At 40.7% G+C, this 20,622-nt stretch overlaps 1 protein-coding gene across 1 annotated transcript in view; it reads left to right on the top strand.

Moving 5' to 3' along the window:
- COMMD10 (COMM domain containing 10) overlaps positions 1–20,622 on the top strand; it is a 58,877-nt gene that overhangs the window by 792 nt on the left and 37,463 nt on the right. The window contains exons 2-5 of the mRNA XM_035100291.3: positions 517–607; positions 1,290–1,400; positions 2,524–2,679; positions 12,829–12,939. Coding sequence (XP_034956182.2) covers positions 517–607; positions 1,290–1,400; positions 2,524–2,679; positions 12,829–12,939 — 469 coding nt within the window. The remainder of the gene's footprint in view (positions 1–516; positions 608–1,289; positions 1,401–2,523; positions 2,680–12,828; positions 12,940–20,622) is intronic.

The following is a 20,622-nucleotide window of genomic DNA, read 5'->3' as shown; positions in this document are numbered from 1 at the left end:
TTCCTTCTTCTTTTTTCTATATTTTTTATTAACTTTTCTGTTTTACATTTTAGAATATTCATTTAAACAATCTCAAAATTTCAGTGACTTCCCTTCTTCTCTTCCCATGGTTCACTTTGCATAAAATAAATCCCTGCATATTTTATATAAACTTAACCATTCAGTATTCCATTATTACATCCATCAAAACTTATTTACACTGTTAAATTTATCTTAATGCTGCCCACGTTTTCAAATGTACACCCCCCCCCCAAATATATTCAATAAACATTTTAAATAAAGTGGTAATTGCTGATCAGGAGACTGTTTCTTTCCTTTTCTTTGGTGGCCGCATCTCTGGTGGGAGGTTTCCCCACAACACTTGTGTGTTCAGGAACTTTGTCTGGAAAAGTAGGCAGCCCTTTTCATTGTTGTTTAAACCTCCTGGTATCAGAAAAGAACCAAGAAAAACTTATTGTGCCCACCAAGTCCCTTGTCTTTAACTGACACTTGCCACCCTCTCTTCCACTTTTCTAGTGTTCGAAAGGCTGTGTCCCTCATCAATGCTATAGACACGGGAAGGTTCTCTCGGTTGCTCTCCCGCATCCTTCAGAAGCTTCACCTAAAGGTTTGTATACAGAGAGAGAAAATGACTGCACAACGCACAGCGAAATCTCTTAAGCTGGTAGTATCCATGGGCGACAATTGAGTATAGGTTCAGAAAAGTACAATGCAGTTGCTTGTCCAAGTGTCTCTGCCAATGGGAGCTTTCCTCTGAGAGTTCTGTAAGGGCAATATTTTCTGCTGGGAGGAAGACTTGGGGAAAAACCGTTCAGTAGATGTTTCACAGGCTTTTTAGCTTTTTGGGCAACTGATGGGGTTAAAAAATGCTGCTGTGCTCTCCTTTAGGCAATTTTATTTTGTGAACCACCCTGAGACATGTAGGTATAGGGTAGTATATAAATTTAATTACTACTACTACCACTAATAATTATTATTCCACTCTCACGGGAAATAGCTGAAAGCTAGTTCAATGAAAGCCAGAGGATGAGGTTCGAAGGGATGGGAGAGGGAGCTATATAAGGGATGGTGACTCCTGTTTGAAGCTCTGGAGTGATTTTGCCTGTCAGTATAAATAATACTAAGCTAGGTGAACCAGTGGGCTAGTGTGAACTAGTGTGAACCAGTGTAAAGCAGCTTTTGCCAATAAAATCAACATTTATGCTGTTTGTGAATAGGCATGAGACCAATCAATCTAGTGAATAAAATAGTATCTTAATTTTTGGTAAATGGAAATCTTTTTATTTTAGACTGAGAGTACTTTCACAGAAGAGGAGGAAGAAAAGCTTCAAGTCGCTTTTTCAATGGAGAAGCAAGATCTTCATCTTGTCCTTGAAACCATTGCATTCATTTTGGAACAGGTATCTTCTATTATGGTTCTATACTTTCAGTAAATTGATGCAAAATATAAGGGCTAATCCTCCTCCTTTAAGGTACTGCATCAGCCACAAGTGTTTTGTTACTTGACTTTTTATTTCCTTTATTCGGGTAGCAGTATTTACTGTAACTTAGTAGTAGTAAATAACTGAAAGGATTCAAGCTGTATGGCAGAATTATGTCGAGATTCCCCATTTCATTAAAAACACTTGGGATTGCTGCTTCGTGCTTTATGATGCCTGTCCCTGCATGATTATTAGTGAGTAAGCTGAATTGATCAGAATGGAACCTACCTTCCAAGAAAACATGCATAGGATTGTGATCTAAATTGGGATGATTTGGGGTTGTAATTCAGAACCCTGTGTGTGTGTGTGTGTGCGCGCGCACACACACACATATGTGACACATGTAGTATTCTCTGTTTCATGCAGTAGTATATATAATGGTGTGCTGTAGCGCATGGGACTGAAGAACATATACCCATATGTTAACTGGGATGGGTGCATAGGAAGAAATAATAAAGCTGCAATTTGTTCCTCTTAGGCGGTATTCCTCAACCTCGGCCTCCAGATGTTTTGAGACTACAGTTCCCAGCATCCCTGACTGCTGGTCCTGCTAGTTAGGGATCATGGGAGCTGAAGGCCAAAAACACCTGGAGGGCCGAAGTTGAGGAAGCCTGCTCTTAGGAATGTAAATAGGTTTACAAGTAATGAAACATCCTGATCCTAAACATTGACTTAAGTAGGATTTTATCCTGGTACTGTATATCATGTGTCAATTGTACAAGGCCTTTCCAGACAGTCGGTTTGCCCTACAACAAATGTGCAGCTAATCATTTCAACGGTTCCAACAACTTTAAAGTATCCTTTCTGTCGCAGACATATTTTGTTGTTAGAAACATTCTGTTCTTCCTTCAGCCAGTGCTCTCATTGCTGTTGTAAATTTTGTGCTTTTTTAAAAAAATACATTTTGGGCATACCCACCTTGACTTAAATAATGAACCGTGAGTGTCAAATATTTACCATCACTTGGGTTGCTGAACATGTTTTCTAGCGTATGAGCTAGAGAAGTGTGTGTATTGCATCATTTTTCTTTCTTTTTTTACAGGCTGTGTATCACAACTTGAAGCCAACTGTTCTGCAGCAGCAGTTGGAGCATTCCAAAGTGGATCACGACAGAGCAGAAGTGTTTGCCACCACATGGGCTGCTGCAGGTCCAGAGACAGTGGAAAAGTTCAGACAGAGGACTTTGTCACCTCAGAAGGTAACAGTTACAGAAACATATAGAAAATACATTTCCATTGGGACAAAAGGTACACCGTAAATGGTGAACGTGATGCATATGAGCTAAGAACTAGGTGTGTGCCAAAATTGAAAGAAATATTTTAATAGTGAAAACCTTTATTTTATTGCTAGCCAAGCAATGTCAACATTCTAGTGTGTGTACATACATATGCATGAGTCAGCTTTGAGAGTTTGACACATTATGTTCAAAAAACAGCAACAAACCTTGCTTTGAACCCATTAATTCCTTGTAGAGAATCCATTCATTTACGTGACTGGCTTGTCGGTTGAGTAAGATACTTGGCTGGTGTAAGAGAGTACAGCATTAAATGATTCAGATAAGGCAATGAAGCCATTTATTTAAGAATGACATGTTGCATATTATTATTGGTAGATATGGTTACTGGTTGATTTGTGAAATGTACTTGGGCAGCGTGCCCAAGTTTCCTTAAGGCAATACATACATGTAGCAAGATCAGAGCATTCGTTTATTTGTTTATTTATTAATGTTGCAATACATTAATAATACATTCAGAGCATTCATTTCTGTTGTATCACCATGAATCTTATTCTCTGCTGTACCTCATCTTATTTTAATTGGTCGCCACTGTACTGATTGTTTACAGTTTTCATTCATGTACAATTAAAAAAACATCCATATGAGATGGATGCATAAGGGAGATGGGAGGAAATTAAAATGTACTGAGTATTAAAACCTGGGACTATTAAAAAAAACCACCTCTGTTACTCTTAAGAGCATAATTAAGGTGACAAATGAGTTTGGAAAGGTTTAAGCAAAAACTACTCTAATGGTGCTCTATCAAGAGAGTTGTGTTTACTTCTGTACCTCATGTGGGATAGATTGCTTCTTTAAATGCTCCTACATACCCCACTAGGGACCCAGGTGGCGCTGTGGTTAAACCACTGAGCCTAGGGCTTGCTGATCAGAAGGTCGGCGGTTCGAATCCCTGTGACGGGGTGAGCTCCCGTTGCTTGGTCCCAGCTCCTGCCAACCTAGCAGTTCGAAAGCACGTCAAAATGCAAGTAGATAAATAGGAACCGCTACAGCGGGAAGGTAAACGGTGTTTCCATGTGCTGCTCTGGTTTGCCAGAAGCGGCTTTGTCATGCTGGCCACATGACCTGGAAGCTGTACGCCGGCTCCCTTGGCCAATAATGCGAGATGAGCGCGCAACCCCAGAGTCGGTCACGACTGGACCTAATAGTCAGGGGTCCCTTTACCTTTACCTTACATACCCCATTAGGTAAGAAGGCAGGAAGGGGGAACACTGTATTATGAACTTTTATTATTGATCCCGTGGAGTAGCTGCCTGAGTTGAAAGGCTACACACTTTTAGAGAGGCAGAAGGTCAGAGCCAGATGAAAAGGCAGGAGAATGTTAGCTCGTCCTTCGCTCTGAATGATTTGTTTCGGGAATTTTTTAGTATTGGGTGCTATTTTAACAAGAGCTACCCTCGTATTGCCTGGGAGAAGTACCAGTGTGCAGCAGACTCCATCAGCTGCTTCTGCTCTTAGGACTCATGTCAGCTGTTCTTGCATGGAAATGCCATATGTGTGAGCCAGGATGAATCGGTGTGATAGACATATACATATACTAACATGATTTGTGACAACTTGAAAGGAAGGGCTCAGATTATAGTAGAGTCTTTAATGAAATCCACAAGACAAATGTTCTCGTTTTCCCCTGGTAATTTTTTTAGATGAGGCATCTCCCCCCCTGCCACTCAGCTTTCTAAAACAGTAGAAGGGAGCTTGGGGTTGCTGGTGCTAGAAGAAAGCTGAATGATGTAGGTTTGAATGCAACAAACCTGGGACTATAAAGGATGCAAGTTCAGTAAATGGCAAGCAGGAGTCAAGGAAAGGAGATGGGAAGGAGAATATGAGAAAGGGGCTTGAAGAGGCCAGGCACAGGCAAACTCGGCCCTCCAGATGTTTTTGGACTACAACTCCCATCATCCCTAGCTAACAGGACCAGTGGTCAGGGATGATGGGAATTGTAGTCTCAAAACATCTGGAGGGCCAAGTTTGCCTATGCCTGGAATAGGCAGTGTTTGGAGCCCCATCAAAGGCTTCCTACATGGCCTAGGGACAAAAGGTTGTGAAAAGGGATCGTTTGGGATAAGGAGGATGCCATGCCTCTGCTTTTTGATTTGTATTTCCAAGATTGGTACAGTCCCTCAATAACTTAAATGAACATGAACCTTTGCTCATTTGTATGGATACAGTAGTGATGTATGGAAGTGAGAGCTGGACCATAAAGAAGGCTGGTTGCCGAAGAATTGATGCTTTTGAATTATGGTGCTGGAGGAGACTCTTGAGAGTCCCATGGACTGCAAGAAGATCAAACCTATCCATTCTGAAGGAAATCAGCCCTGAGTGCTCACTGGAAGGACAGATCCTGAAGCTGAGGCTCCAATACTTTGGCCAGCTCATGAGAAGAGAAGACTCCCTGGAAAAGACCCTGATGTTGGGAAAGATTGAGGACACAATGAGAAGGGGATGACAGAGGACAATATGGTTGGACAGTGTTCTTGAAGCTATGAACATGAGTTTGACGAAACTGCGGGAGACAGTGGAAGACAGGAGTGCCTGGCGTGCTCTGGTCCATGGGGTCACGAAGAGTCGGACACGACTAAACGACTAAACAACAACAACAAATGGATAGAACACAGGAAGATATTCATTCTCACCGTCTTCATTTTGTGTTCCGTGGGTGGCTGGGTGGAGGTGGAAGCAGCTAATGGCTTCAAATGGCTTCTTGTACAGGTATTTAACATAGATTAAAATCTCTGTCTGCCTGTAGCTGTTTGGACAATATACAACCAACAACAAACCTAAGACGTATAGCTATGCGTAAACCATACAACGAAACGTGACCAGCTGATGAATAATAATGCCGATATCACATACTCTATAGACGACAAATATAGAAAACAAGTAAATAGATTAGGGCAAGTGTATGATATACAGTAATGTAAACCAAAATAAAGCAATGCACATGTAATAATATATCCACACTTAAAGCTCCATAATGCGTATGCAAGTTCATGTATGAAAGTTCATATGAAGATACTTTTTGCCCTAATATTTTTACTTGTTTTGTTGTAGCTGTTTGGAAGCAATGCGTTAGAAGCTGCCTTGAAATTAACCTGAAATAAATTCAAAGCATGACTGTTCACATTAACAGCTTGGTTATGGGTACTGCTAATGCCAGAAGGAGCAGAACTATTAGAAGTAGATCAGGATACATGGCAAGATCTAATATAAAAATAAACGTTTAGTTTTATTTCTCTTTTGTGCTCAAGGGATGACATAATGAGGGACTGGTGTGGTCTGACTGATAGTTGATTATAACAGAGATCAATACAAGATTTATTACCGTGCCATAACTTTGTGGTTGCTCTTTTTTCAGCGTGCTTATACTATTGCTGTGTTAGCAATCTTTTCTTTTTTTAAAAAAAAGAAGAAAAATTCATCAAAAGATGATTCTACGGCTTTAACTTTTTATATATTTTTCATGCTGGCAAGATTCTACTGCTAACCCACTGAAGGTTGACACACAAAACAAAAATCCACAAAAGTTAAGTGAATGAAACCAGCCCACATTATGCTTTATAGCAGTGGTTCCCAATTAGCTAAGTACTGCAGACCTCTCTTTTTCAAAAGCCAAGCCATGGACCTCCTACTTTTGAAAATGTTGCTATCTCTGTGGTAGTTTTTGTTAGGTGAATGCAACCACGGACCTGCTTGGTGAGTTACATGAACCTTCTGGGGTTCAAGGACCACCAGTCGGGAAGCACTGCTTTATAGGGTCAGATTTGCTCACAGTTCTTTTCTTGACATTATGATCTGTTGGATCCCAAGGCTGCAATCCCCTCCCCTTCTCCATGCCCATCATTGCAAGTAGCCAGGCACTAAGAAACCTTATACATTCCTAGGAATGGGGTACTGCGTGGCCCATTGGCTGCACCATAGCCACCAAATGTGATGTGATTGGTTTAAGCAGCTGTAACAGTTTGAGTCTGGGCTCCGTGTCCGGAAGAAGCTTGCTACTGCTAAGATAAGATGCTTCAAGATTGGTGTTTATGCATATGTAGCCACTGGCTCTTGCAGTATCCCAGTTCCCAGAGATGCTTTTGACGCAGAGAATGCCAGTCCATTCCTAGTGGAAGGACATAAAATCATTGCTAAGTTTTATTTATATATGGGCTAGTGGTTTTAATGGGCTAGTAGTTTTTTAAAATAGGACATACAAAAAAGAATGGGAAAAATTAATAATCTGCCTAAGAGAACACTGTAAGCAAATCAAAACATTAGCTGGACTTTAAGAACCACTTGTAAAGTAACGGGTCTTATGTACAACTCACACTTATGAGAAGTATGGAGAATATATTGATATGTAGATTGGTAAAAAATTGTTATTAGGACCCATGTAAGGGATGGGGGGGGGGAAGTCACGAGATTCAGAGAATCTCATGGCTTGATTATATAAAGAATTTTTGTTACCACTTAGTAATTAGAAAAGCTTAATAAAAATGTTTCAAAAACAAAGAAAAACAGGACATACAGTAGTGAGAAAGGTCCAGTAGAAGACTCTCTTTTGGAAGAAGCCCTTTTTGCTGAAAATGAGAAACATTTGCTAAAGAGCAGGTGGTTCGTAGCTTCCCATATTTTTTCTGGCAATGTCCTCCTTTCAGGAGCTTTGAGCCACTGTTTGTTTAAAAATCCTCCTGCGCTAATGTTTAATGATGCTTATCTTCCTCATTTTAGCTTGATTCCTAAAACGATGTTGGGCTTTGTCACCTTTGTCATTACTACAGGGGCTGTTTTAACACTGTTATAAATCACATTAAGTTCATTTTTAAATGCATCATCTAACCTGTCTGCAGCCTCTTTCTCACCCCCCCCCCAGTCTCTTCACCTGTTTCCTCCTCTTGGGAGCACGAATCCTTCACGCGCAGATTCCTTAGCTTAAAATTGGAGCACAAATAAGAAATTTATGCAAGTGTGACCCTTTCGGTGCTGGAAACAAGCGTTGCTGCCAATAGCAGCTTCCATCCAAGGTCAAATAGCACCTAGAGGAAGGGATTCTCCTCATCAGGATCCTGAGGGTGGAATTAACCCTTACCCCCCCTCCACTATGCCTGCTATTTAAGAAGAAACAAGTGCAGGTTTTTCTAGTTTGAGCCACTTCTGTACTCGGTCAGGTTTTTGTAGGGATGGGGTGATGACGATGATGATTTTACCCTGCCCATCTGGTTGGGTTTCCCCAGCCACTCTGGGCTGCTTCCAACAAAAGATTAAAAATACTGTACAGTACATTAAAACTTCCCTAAACAGGGCTATATGTAAACTGGATTGAAATTTATATATCAAAAAGAGGACTGCGTAGGCCAAGAATGTGACTATAAAGAGTGTTTGTGTGGGGTATCCCCACGCAAAACATGGGTGCCCATAATTAGTATTTAGGGTTCCCAGGTCACAAAAATATGCTTGCTGAACTGGAAGTAGCTTTCTCGTGTTAAGGGAAAGCACCAACAGTTGTATTCTTTACGGCAACCCTGTAAAATAGGTTGATACTGTATTACTATCCCTCATTGTGTAGTTGGGGCAGAGTGAGATGGGGTGGCCTAAGGCAGAAATGAGATTCAAAGCAGATTCGCAGTTCAGTCTTTTAGTTGCTGCCAGGGCTGTCTTAAGCATATCTGGTGGCGTGGTGCAAAGATCCCTCCGGCGCCCCCCCTTTCCCAGAGTTGTCGACCTTTTTTAAGGGGGGGACCCCAAAGTTGTTGACCTTTTTTGGGGAGCTGACACCACGCTTACACATTATCTCTGCTTGGGAAAAGAAAACAGAAAGCAGAAACAAACCTCAGTCAGTAAATCATGAGCCCCATGTTGGGCAGATGATTCCTGCATTGCAAGGGGTTGGACTAGATGACCCTGGTGGTTCCCTTCCAACTCTGTGAATGGTTCTGTTATTCTGTTGTATCTGAAGGGCTGTTCACAGGGAAGATGGAGCAAACTTGTTTAGTGAGAGATGCTTGTGCCGTGATTCCTGCACTGGAGGGGGTTGGTCTAGAGCAGGGGTCCCCAAACTTACCCGGCTTTGGGCTGGAAAGCGGGGTAGGGCGGGGGAGTGCGTGCCCGTGCGCATGCGCATTCGCAGATGATATTTCCGGCGCACTTCTGGGCTGGAAAAGCGCCGGAAATAGCTTGTGCGCATGTCCATGGGCCTCCTCCACTGTCTGATATGTTATTGCTTTTGGGAAATGATTTTGAACTTTGTAATTCTACATATTAGGTGTGATAATTTTGCACGCACAGACATTCAAAAAATAAAACCCCAGCCTTAAAACTTGTGTTTGGTAAGAGACCTACTGTATGTAACAATATATTGTTGTATAACATTTTTGCGAAAACAAATCTCCGTAAAATAATTTTGCTTACTTGGAAGGTTCCTTAATTCTCAGCATGTGTTAAGTAACCCAGTTCTCTATGCCTATATGCCTTGTCCCATTTTATTGCGATCATATATCATGTACTCTTAGCAGTCAGATTTGGATGGACTCTATTATATTCAATCTTCCTTTCAATAAAATAAATAGGTAAGCCATTCTGAAGCCCCAGGCAGCATATGGTACATTAATCAAAGATTTGGAAAGCATAGCTATACTTCTAGAAATGTGGGGTGAAAACTCCACTTGAATTGCATTGGAAAATCAGACCATCCAATCTATGAAAAGGTTACTTGGGTTTTCCTTTGCTTGCTAACTCCGTTAATCTGCAGTTTAATTTGGGATTGTTCCAGTGCTTCTGTGGTTCTCTGATATTTTTAAATGTGCGCATTAAATCTGAATATATATATATATATATATTTATAATAGTTTTCAGTGCCATTGTGATAAAATAACTATACGTCAAAAAAAGTGTAGTTGTGAGGAAAACCTGTGTTCTGTGCACAGCAATGCTTGCATGATATAAGAGCTTCTGAAATGGTTGATAAATGTGTGGAATTGTTTATGCCACAAAATGAATTGTTGTTGTTATTTGTATTTATGAATTTCTCTACCACCAAGAGACCTTGGGGTGATTCACAGAAAAATATTCATAAAACGACAACTCTTTAAACCACAGTCAGTAAGTGAATAAAAAATCTTGGCTATATAGATGTGGTTTGTTTGGAGCAAAACAAACCATGGTCTCTGGGTTGGACATAATGTTAACGGCTTGTTTCTTCCGTGAGCAAAGTGGCCAATATGTGCAGTCATTATAAACTTTCATTATTTACAATGACATGTGAGCAAGATATCTTGTGGCTTGTGTATCAGAAATGAAACATGTTTTGAGATCACTAAAACCAGGATGGAAAAATGATTATGTGACACTAATACCTGTGTATTAAGTCTTTGTTCTGAAAAGAACATTCCATCTTTCATCTCCTTATTTCCATAGGAAACAACTATACTTGTAAAACAGAGATATATTAACATTAATAAGGTCAAATGTTTTATTTCTCATATAGTGGAAGCCCCAAGGCTACACTGGTAACTTTTCACTGAAAGTCTAAGCCCAGCTTAAAAAAGAAAGTTATCAATTCTATCCCAAACTTTTAGCAAAGTTGAAGCTTTAAATATCCTGATTTACAGTATATAAACTGGTACACCATATGGTGTTCCTGTTTGATTTTCCCCTGTGGAAGTCGCGCATCTAAATAAATGTGATATATGAATGAAAACATTTATAAATAGCCTGGCTTTCAAGTATTTACATAAAAATAGAATTGTGGAACAGTATGGCTATGAGGACCCAGTTGCCTTTTAGACAATGACCCAAACAGATTCTGAGAGATTAACTCATTCAGGAAAATACCGTTTGCAGCTATCCAAATGATAATTGGCCAAGTACATTAATAATTGGCCAATGATAATTGGCCAAGTACATTTCCCAGCATACTTGGAATTTGTTTCGGCTACATGATAGCATGAGTACCAGTGGTACCACTTGATCACATAATCAAAATTGTCTAAGGGGTGGTTAATAGTGTAATGGGAATCCAGAATTCTCTGCCCACATACTCTGGCCTACTGTTTCTGTTTTATTCATACTCGCCCAGGGAATAAAAATCTCTCTTTTGAACTTTATAGCACTAGATGGAAACAATAAATATGTCCTAGCAAATAATACCAGTTTTCCCTCCCTCTTTGTTGTTGTTGTTTAGTCGTTTAATTGTGTCCGGCTCTTCATGACCCCATGGACCAGAGCACACCAGGCTCTCCTGTCTTCCACTGCCTCCCACAGTTTGGTCAAACTCATGTTAGTAGCTTCAATAACATTGTCCAACCATCTTGTCCTCTGTTGTCCCCTTCTCCTTGTGTCCTCAATCTTTCCCAACATCAGGGTCTTTTCCAGGGAGTCTTCTCTTCTCATGAGCTGGCCAAAGTATTGGAGCCTCAGCTTCAGGATCTGTCCTTCCAGTGAGCACTCAGGGCTGACTTTCTTCAAAATGGATAGGTTTGATCTTCTTGCAGTCCATGGGACCCTCAAGAGTCTCCTCCCGCACCATAATTCAAAAGCATCAATTCTTTGGCAACCAGCCTTCTTTATGGTCCAGCTCTTACTTCCATACATCACTACTATATCCATACAAATGAGCAAAGGTTCATGTTCATTTAAGTTATCGAGGGACTATACCAATCTTGGAAATACAATTCAAAAAGCAGAGGCTCCTCCTTATCCCCAAAGATCCTCCTTATCACAAAAGATCCTTTTTCACACAACCTTTTGTCCCTAGGGCATGTATGAAGCCTTTGATGGGGCTCCAAACACTGCCTATTCCAGGCATAGGCAAACTTGGCCCTCCAGATGTTTTGAGACTACAATTCCCATCATCCCTGACCACTGGTCCTGTTAGCCAGCACCATAATTCAAATACATCAGTTCTTCAGCGACCAGCCTTCTTTATGGTCCCTCCCTCTTAAATAGATCTATATATCATGTATATCTATATCTCTGTATAAATCCTGGAAGTTTTTGTTTCCTGTAAACATAGCAATGGTGTCTGCCTTGTGATACTTTCTTACAGAAATGTTTGGAAATAGAACACAGAAAAATCCTTGGGTTTAAAAACTGGTACATCATGTAAAAGTTTGCAACTTTGCCTTCAGGCTTGCATTTTGATCTGCTCAAGGAAACGGCTTTTGAATCTCATGCTCTTAGCCCTGCAAACCAAAAAATGGCTGACAAGTCAGGGATCTATAAATATATTTTTGTTGCTAGAATAAAGGTAAAGGTAAAGGACCCCTGGACACTTAAGTCCAGTCAAAGGTGACTATGGGGTTGCAGCGCTAATCTACCTTTCAGGCTGAAGGGGCCAGCGTTGTCCACAGACAGCTTTCCGGGTCATGACTAAACTGATTCCGGTGCAACGGGACACCGTGACAAGTGCCAGAGCGCACAGTAACACCATTTACCTTCCCGCTGCAGCGGTACCTATTTATCTACTTGCGCTGGCGTGCTTTCGAACTGCTAGCTTGGCAGAAGCTGGGACAGAGTAACGGGAGCTCACCCCGTCATGCGGATTTGAACAGCCAACCTTCTGATCGGCAAGCCCAAGAGGCTCAGTGGTTTAGACCACAGCACCACCAGTGTGCACTTCATTGCTAGAAGCCAGTAGCTTTGGCTTGAATGCACATAGGGAGCAGTTTGGCTGATTTGAGAAGGGTTTATTTTCCTATAGTAACTTCTTTAGCACAGGCACTTTTTATCTTTGCAGCTCTCACAGTTAAGAGAACTAGGAACTAGCAAACATCATTTGTGGTTTGTGGTTTCAATCACAATTGCATACTTTTAGGGTGCTTGAAGTCTACCCTCATGAATAGGGTGATTGTCCTAAAATAAGCCTTATCTGTTACTTCATATAATTGCAGTGAAAACGAGCCAGGCTTTAGGTTAAGGAAGAACTGAGCAAAGTTTCTAGAAGTGTGTTTCTTGAAGTCTGAAGGCTGTCGGCATTTGCTTAGGGAGTGATAGCATCAGCCTCGAAAGCTAAAACATTGGTTTACCTGGGTGGTTGTGGCACATCTTATTTTAATTTGCATTTGTGTTTCCTAGCTTGAGTCTGTTGGATGGCAGCTTAACCTACAGATGGCTCAATCAACCCAAGCAAAACAAAAATCTCCTCAAGCTGTTTTAGAACTTGGAATGAGCAATGAAGATTCAAAGGTAAGAAGCCTCCTCTCGTAGCCATTGCTGCAATGCTGCTGGTGATGATTCTGTTTTCAGATATCAAAGATAGGTAGCAAATTTAAATAGGCCTTTGTGTGTAGAGCTGCTGAGGTATCGCTGCCCTGCTAAATGACCTGGGTTTCATGATTCTTATATGTGTGCCATGCAGGGAAACTCTTCTCTTGCTTTCATAGTGAATTAATGTATCAGGGCTTTCTTTGGGTCATTAAGGTGGACGATGCGTCAAAACCATTACATATAATATTTATTTACATTGCCGTTTTCAAATCTATAGAGTATACCCTTAACCATCCAACTCAACTGTTGCAGCAGTTCAAAATACCTTTTTAATGAATTCAGGTAGGTAGCCGTGTTGGTCTGATGCGGTCGAAATATATATTTAAAAATTAAAAATTGTCCAGTAGCACCTTAGAGACCAGCTAAGTTTGTTCTGGGTATAAGTTTTCGTGTGCATGCACACTTCTTCAGAGAAGTCCATCAACCTCACAAAGAAACTTGCACAGGTACAGACTGATATTTCCTTTCTGACTAAATGCAAGAACCTGGACACTATTCCTAAGGGTCTTAGAATTAAGAACCCTCTACAATCCACCTGTCCTACTAGGTATCTGAAGAACTGTGCATGCGCAGGAAAGCTTATACCCAGAACAAATTTAGTTGGTCTCTAAGGCGCTACTTTTTAATAAATGTTATGAATGGCCCTGATTGTAGATTGAATCACAGAACTCTCACTTTCTTGAGCTGCTTCAGACGAATACAATGGTCTGTAGTCTCAAACGCTGCTGAGGGTCAATAAAAAGAGAAAGTTTAAACTCCCTCCACCTCCCCCCCCCAGCAACAAATGCCATCAGCCACAGCAACTAAGGCAGTTTCAGTGCCCTGAATTGGCCTGATGACCAAAAAGGATCCAGATATTCAATGTCCTCCAAGCATGCCTGAAACTGGACACACACACACCCGGAGCACCTTGCCCCAAAAGGGGATATTTGCCACCGAGCAATAGTGGGCACTTCAGAGTCCAGCAAAATCCTCCTCTGGAGTGGATGCATCACTGCCTCCAAGGTTAAGTACAAATAAATAAAACAAATACTACAATATCTTAACCATAATACAAAGATTACACAATCCTAAAGAGCACTCAGCACATTTGAGATAATAGTCGATACCCATTACAATGAGCTTCAATTTAGAAATATAAACTGTACCAATTTGTGCAGCTGAATTTGAGTTTGGGGAAAGAGAGATGCTTATTACTGTTGTTCCTGTCTCCTTTTCTGTCCTTTCTGACCCGCTCCTAAAATAGTCGACCATCATTACCCACATACGTATGCAGGACTTCAGTAAAATGAACGGCATATTGTGTGTCCTCAGCACCGTGCTGATGCTGAATTCTAGAGCTCAGCACAGTCCTGTCTCTTGACCTTATGGGATGCCACAGGACCAATCCTAGGAAAAATGCCTATTGCTACCCTCTATGCTCTCCCTGGTGGAAGTGGGGAGATTTCCTCCTGAATAGCCTCTCTAGCAACAGTTTCCCTCCACCATTACGAGCATTCACAGCAAAAAGTGGAACACAGCTTTTTGGAATGCAGCCTGTGGCTTCTCAAAGCTCTCTTATAGCCTATTGAAGTGGATGCTGGTGCAACTTGCTCCTTGCAGAGGCATGATATGTAACGTTTTGTACTCAAGCCCATCATTTTAAAAGGATCCTGTGAGTTCCCTTCCCAGAGAAATGGGACCTGGTAATCCTTATCACTTTTCCTATACGGATTATAAACAGGATTCTAGATTAATAGTGCCCCAACTTGCAGATTTACCTCCAGTTAAGTAGATAATCTCTTGCTGTATAAATTTTTCACTTGACATAGGAGTTCCTTTTAAAATAAAGTGATTTTATTATTGTTCTGGAACGTTTCCTTGCCCTTTCCCTCAGCCAGTAGGTGTCATGCTGACTCAAATGTCCTTAGAAAGGAGTGATGCAGCATGTTGTTCTCCACCCTTTCCCAAGGCACAGTGAGATGTCCCTATCTTCCAGTCCTTTGTACTGAACTCTTAAGAAGAGGTGTGGTAAGCAGTGAAGCATCTTTCTGCTTTCTGAGCCTTTGGAAGACTTAGTGCCATGGTAACGACATACACCCTCTTCCTCTTGCCTGTCTTGAGGCGAATGTGCAGTCTTGACCTTGCAGTCATGTGGACTCATGTGATCTTGGGCAAGCCCCCCCCCCCTTTCTTGGGAGAAGGGTAGGATCTCTAGCAACCATGAACTTTGGCTGGCTATGTGGTCCTCTGATTGTGTATATATAATATACTTGTTCTTTGGGGGGCAATTTTTCAGTCCTCTGTATGTTTGCAAACATTAATAACTTTCTGCGTCCATTGCATCTTGAATCTTAATAGAAACCAACTGAAATAAACTTGAACTATAAAGAGCCTTTTGTAAAAGTATGTCCCCTCCTTAAATGAATGCTCTGAATTATTTATTTTGAGGAATGTATAAAATAGTGCTGTCAAGTGCGATAAAACATTTGTGGCTTTATTGTTCTAATCCTTCTCAGCTTCCTCTTCCTCTTTTAAAGTTATGCGGTCATATTTTTATTTATTTATTTATTTATTTTGCTGTGGAAAGCAACGGCTTCAAAATCTGATTTTACTAATACTGTAGTGGTTGGTGGTTAGCTACTTATTGGCCTGAAATGTGTGTTGTATTGGCTCACTAGAGGGCAGTAGAGCTCTTCCAAGTGTCTGTTTTTCTTTGACACGTTGAATGCTTTTTTCTCTCCCTCAAATAACATTGTTGAATTAGTTGTGAAGTTAGTTGTGGTGGGAAACAGTGTTTACCTTTCTAATCTACATACAACAGTATGGTTCTGTTATACCTGCCTGCCCATTTTAATGCTTTTTAAATCAATGCAATGCTTTTTTCATCAGTGGAAACCTTATTGCCCCCCTTTTTAAGAAATCCCAGTGAACTACATACCTAAGGGATTTCTTATTAACTTGGACTCCTCAAAAGAAGCCACAGAGGTATATTACTATTTTTTGCTTATTGTTCCAGTATGGGAACCAAAGAAGAAAGGTTGCAGTGTGAAACTTTGTGTGCTTTTTTTGGCCACAGATGTTTCCAGTGCAGAAGAGACAAGCCACTGTTCAGTATAAAAAGCAGCTTGTCTCTCTGGCAACAGAAATCTTGTGAAGCAAATAGCAAAGCCAAACTGTGTTATGCCCATGCAGGCCTTGTTTGGATCATGGCAGCAGTACTGAGTTCTGAGAGCTGATGTGTACAATCACTGATTCCCTATGTTTTGTTAGCTTTTAAATGCAGGGTATTGGATACTGGTTTTTTTTGTTTTTTGTTTAATCACTAAATAATATATAAACTGCCCACCACTCAAAAAGATTGTGGTGATGTACAAAAAAGAAATGAATAAAAATAAAATACGAGATACAGAGATATAAAAGAAGAATATATTAAATCCATTTGTAAAACCCATCATTCTTTTAATCCCATCGTGTGGTCAGATGCCATCTAGACATAATTTTAAAAGAAATTTCCAATAAATGACTATTCGGAGATAATTTAATATTCCGTTTCCTTACGGGTTCCTACATCTTAAGGCATATTCCATCAATGGGAGGAGAATGAAGTATGCAACTTGATAATGTGCAACTCTTTTTGTTGTTGAAGTGCTGGATAATAATCATTCACCATCATTCCTCTCCCATTGCTGTCTGTCTCCTTCCTTCTTCCCCCTTCTCTCTGCCCCTTCTCTTTCTCACTTCAAAGTGGGCTTGATCCCTGCAATCAGTTTCCCACCAGCTTGCCAAGTGAGTCGGTGATATTAGCTTCCCTGTCTTCACTGGTGGCCACTGCTGTTGTGGAGCACAGACATGGGAACTTTCCCCACGATCACCTTACTTGTACAGTTAGTTCCGCTTCATGTTATGGCCAGGAGACTGGCAACTTTCCATGGTGAAAATGATGTCTAACATGGCTTTCTTCTTTAAGTCTGCTCTGTACTGGAATGGTTAGGAGCGGAAACAGTTTTCTTGCCAGTGCATGCTCAGTTGCTATTGTGTGATCTGTCTGCTTGCTGGAAAAATAAGCAGAATTTTAAAAAATATTCCTTTGCTGGAAAATAGAAAAAAACAACAATTACCAAGTGGGTATAAGGAAATGAATGGATTAAACTGCAAGGTCTCATCGCTTATGGTTAATGCTCTAGTGTTAAGAGATTTGTGTTGTTATGTCAGAGCTCTTTGACTCTCGGGGAATATTTTGCACTATAGATTATAGTGTTCTAACAGTAAGGGAAGGAGGCTGTCTAAAACTTAGCAGTGACTGAACTGATGAAGAGAGATTTTGGTAACTTCAGATCTAATCACTTCTGGTAGATTATATTTCTCATAAAATAAAAATTCCATTTTGCTTTGAGTTTATATTTAATCCGTCTTCCCAGGATGCTGCCATGAAATCGCCTTGACAACAAAGGATAATTTATTTTACAAAAAAGAATTGGATTAGATTCTGTTTGCAAAGGGTGCACTACTTGTGGGAAGAGTTTCAAATTGGAAACACTCGGGATGAGAAACATTGTCTTTGCAAAATGTATCATGCTGGCTCTTCTTTCCTTTTTTTAAGCTTCTCCCTTCATCCCCCCTAACTGTTTCTCTTGTGCCGTAAATTTTCTCTTTCAGTGCAATTTGATGCATGTTTGCTTGGAGGAAAGCCCCACTGTGTTAAATGGAACATACTTCTGTGAAATTGTGCATAGGATTGCAGTCTTAATTTTTTTCGTAGTGATTGTGTTTATTTCCTCAATTGCCACTATTTCAACCGAACATATATTTTGAAAGTTCCTTTTAAGCTTTTAAACTATGGATGGATGGGCAGTGTGGATCAATTGACTATTATACTGGAAGTCTGCAAAGAGAGATTGATTGATTGATTATTAAATTTGTTTACCGCCCTTCCTCTGTAGATCTTGGGGCGGTTCACAACATAAAAACACAAAACATATAACAAAAACATGAACAATAAACCCCCTCCTGCCCCTTAACGGCTATTAAAATAGGTATTGCGTAACCTCCAGGTTACGGAATCTTTGGGTTATGACTGCGGCAAACCCGGAAGTGTATACCCTTCACGCGTGCGCAGAAGTGCTCTATTGTGCTGCATGTGTGTGTAGAAGCGGCCCCTCTAGTTACGGGTTTTTCGGGGTGCACACGGCACCCTGGAACGAATTAAATCCATAACCAGAGGTACCACTGTAGTTCATTGTATCCTGCATGTAAATAAAAGAGCTATGCTGACACAGCACGTCGTAAGTGGACTCTTAAATGCTGTCATTTCAGCATTTTTGCCACATAAATTGCAATTGTAGGCCTACCTCCCTGGTAGTGAGTCCTGTTTATCTTTCCTTCTGACTTCCTTCAGAGTAGACATGTTCAGAATTGTGCTGTAAAAGGCTTTGAATGTCCTGCTCCCCCCCCTCCAAAAAAGAGGAATGTGTGAAATAAAGGCTGTGCAAAACCCTGGAAGTAAGCCTTTCTCTCCTAAAACCTAGTGAACCGAATGCTGCTCACCCCCCCCCCTCTTTCTCAACAACTTCCATGTACTTTGGATTTATTCGTACCATGCTGCAACATCAGTTTGACAACAAATGAATAATGGCTACGTTAGACCTTTGTTAATTCCAGTGACAGCAAATTTTCCAGATTTGAGCCCTTCAGATTTTCTACATTTTGGACAGCAAATAATTAGATCTGTATCCATTGAATAAATGTACTCTTCTGTTCATCCTACTTAAATTTTCATCTCTTTGAAAATATAAAAAGAAACTGTGGACATAATTAATGATGATGATGATAATTATTATTATTATTTATTATTTATACCCTGCTCATCCGGCTGGGTTTCCCCAGCCACTCTGGGCAGCTTCCAACAAAGTATTAAAAATACGATAAAACATCAGTCATTAAAAACTTCCCTAAACAGGGCCTTCAGATGTCTTCTAAAACTCAGATAGTTGTTTATTTCCTTGACATCTGATAGCAGGGCGTTCCAGAGGACAGACGCCATCACCGAGAAGGTCCTCTGCTTGGACAGAATCCAACATCGTGTGACTTTAACTCTTGCAATGAGACTTTACCATCCTGTTCTCTGGCAGCTCCCACAAACACCCCTAGTGCCCCCCGAGCAAATTTTCAGGGTGCACAAATAGTTGCAGAGAAGAAGAGGAGGTGCTGTTGTGTGATCCCTATATCACTATGTGAATTTCTTCTAGAGGGAAAGCTGTCTCTCTGTTGAACCAAATGGATGAAGAGTCTTGTGGCACCCTGAAAACTCATAATTGTGTTTGTCTTTAAGGTGCCTCAAGACTCTTTTTGATTATGTGAATACAGTATCTGTTACATTCTTAAAAAATAAATAAATAGTACAGTCATACCTCATGTTACGTCCGCTGCGGGTTACGTCTTTTCAGGTTATGGATGTGCAGAACCTGGAAGTCCCGGAAAGGGTTACTTCCGGGTTCAGCGCGCATGCATGCGCAGAAGCACTAAATCGTGCTTTGCGCATGTGCAGAAGCGCCGAATTGCGTCACACGCGTGCGCAGATGCAACGCTTCAGGATGCGGCCTTTTCATGTTGCGAATGGGCCTCCAGAACGGATCCCATTTGCAACCAGAGGTACCACTGTAGTAGCTGTAGTCTGCATTGGTCATGTTGCCTCCTAAAACATGTATCTAGTGAAACCTGCCAAAAGATGAAATCCACCACACTGTGCAATTTGATGCATTTCAGTGGACTCCCATGCAAATTCTTTCCTTTGAATAGTGTGATTGTGCAAAACAAACTGATTAAAGGAATTTACAGAATCTTCTTGACAATCTTTAATTTAAGCAAAATCAAATGATACTGAAATGTAAAATACAAACTTGCTGTAGATTTATTTTATGATTTCTTTCTCTTATGGACTCTAGCCCTGCTTTATAGTAGCCTGATAAAAATCAAAGCATAAACATGCCACTGAGATTTATAAACTAAAAGTACTGTTCTTTTCAAACTGAAAACTTTTTTTCCAGTCTGTTCTAATCAAATGCTATATTGGCCCTTTCAAGTCTGTCCACAGGGTTCTGTCTTCTGAAAATGTTTCAGCTTGCTAACTTTGCCATACCTGTCGACAGCCTTTATAAACCAGTAGTGCACACCAGGAAGTATAATTTTATCTGTATCCTGTATCTGTGCTCTCTGCCCCTTCACTGCTGGAAATTTGCTTCTTCTTTCCTTTCAAGGAGGGCAGACAACACATATCCCCACCCACATATCTTGGAATTTCAGAAAATGCATGGGTACCTACAAGCTGGGAAGATGTGATTATTGCAGCCAGCAGCATTGACAGTGTTAGGCTTTAGGTTGTTATTGGCAATTTCTGAATCTTTAGTTCGTTTCTTATAAAATGCAGAATTCTTATAGCGGGTGTGTGTTTTGTGTGTGTGTGTGCGCGCGCGCACACACACACACACACATTGCCTATAGAAATGGCTGCTTTGGTACGATCTTCAAATCTTATTGCAGCCCCCCAAACTGCTTTGTTCTTTCTCTGCCCTTCCCCTGAGATACCAGTGATGCTGTGTAGTGATTTTGTAGGGAGTGTAACTT

The sequence above is a fragment of the Zootoca vivipara genome, chromosome 10 (genome assembly GCF_965207765.1).
Source record: "Zootoca vivipara chromosome 10, rZooViv2.hap1.1, whole genome shotgun sequence".
Classification (NCBI taxonomy): Eukaryota; Metazoa; Chordata; class Lepidosauria; order Squamata; family Lacertidae; genus Zootoca; species Zootoca vivipara.
The sequence above is the reverse complement of the archived record's forward strand: the minus strand, read 5'-3'. Positions and strand labels throughout refer to the sequence as shown.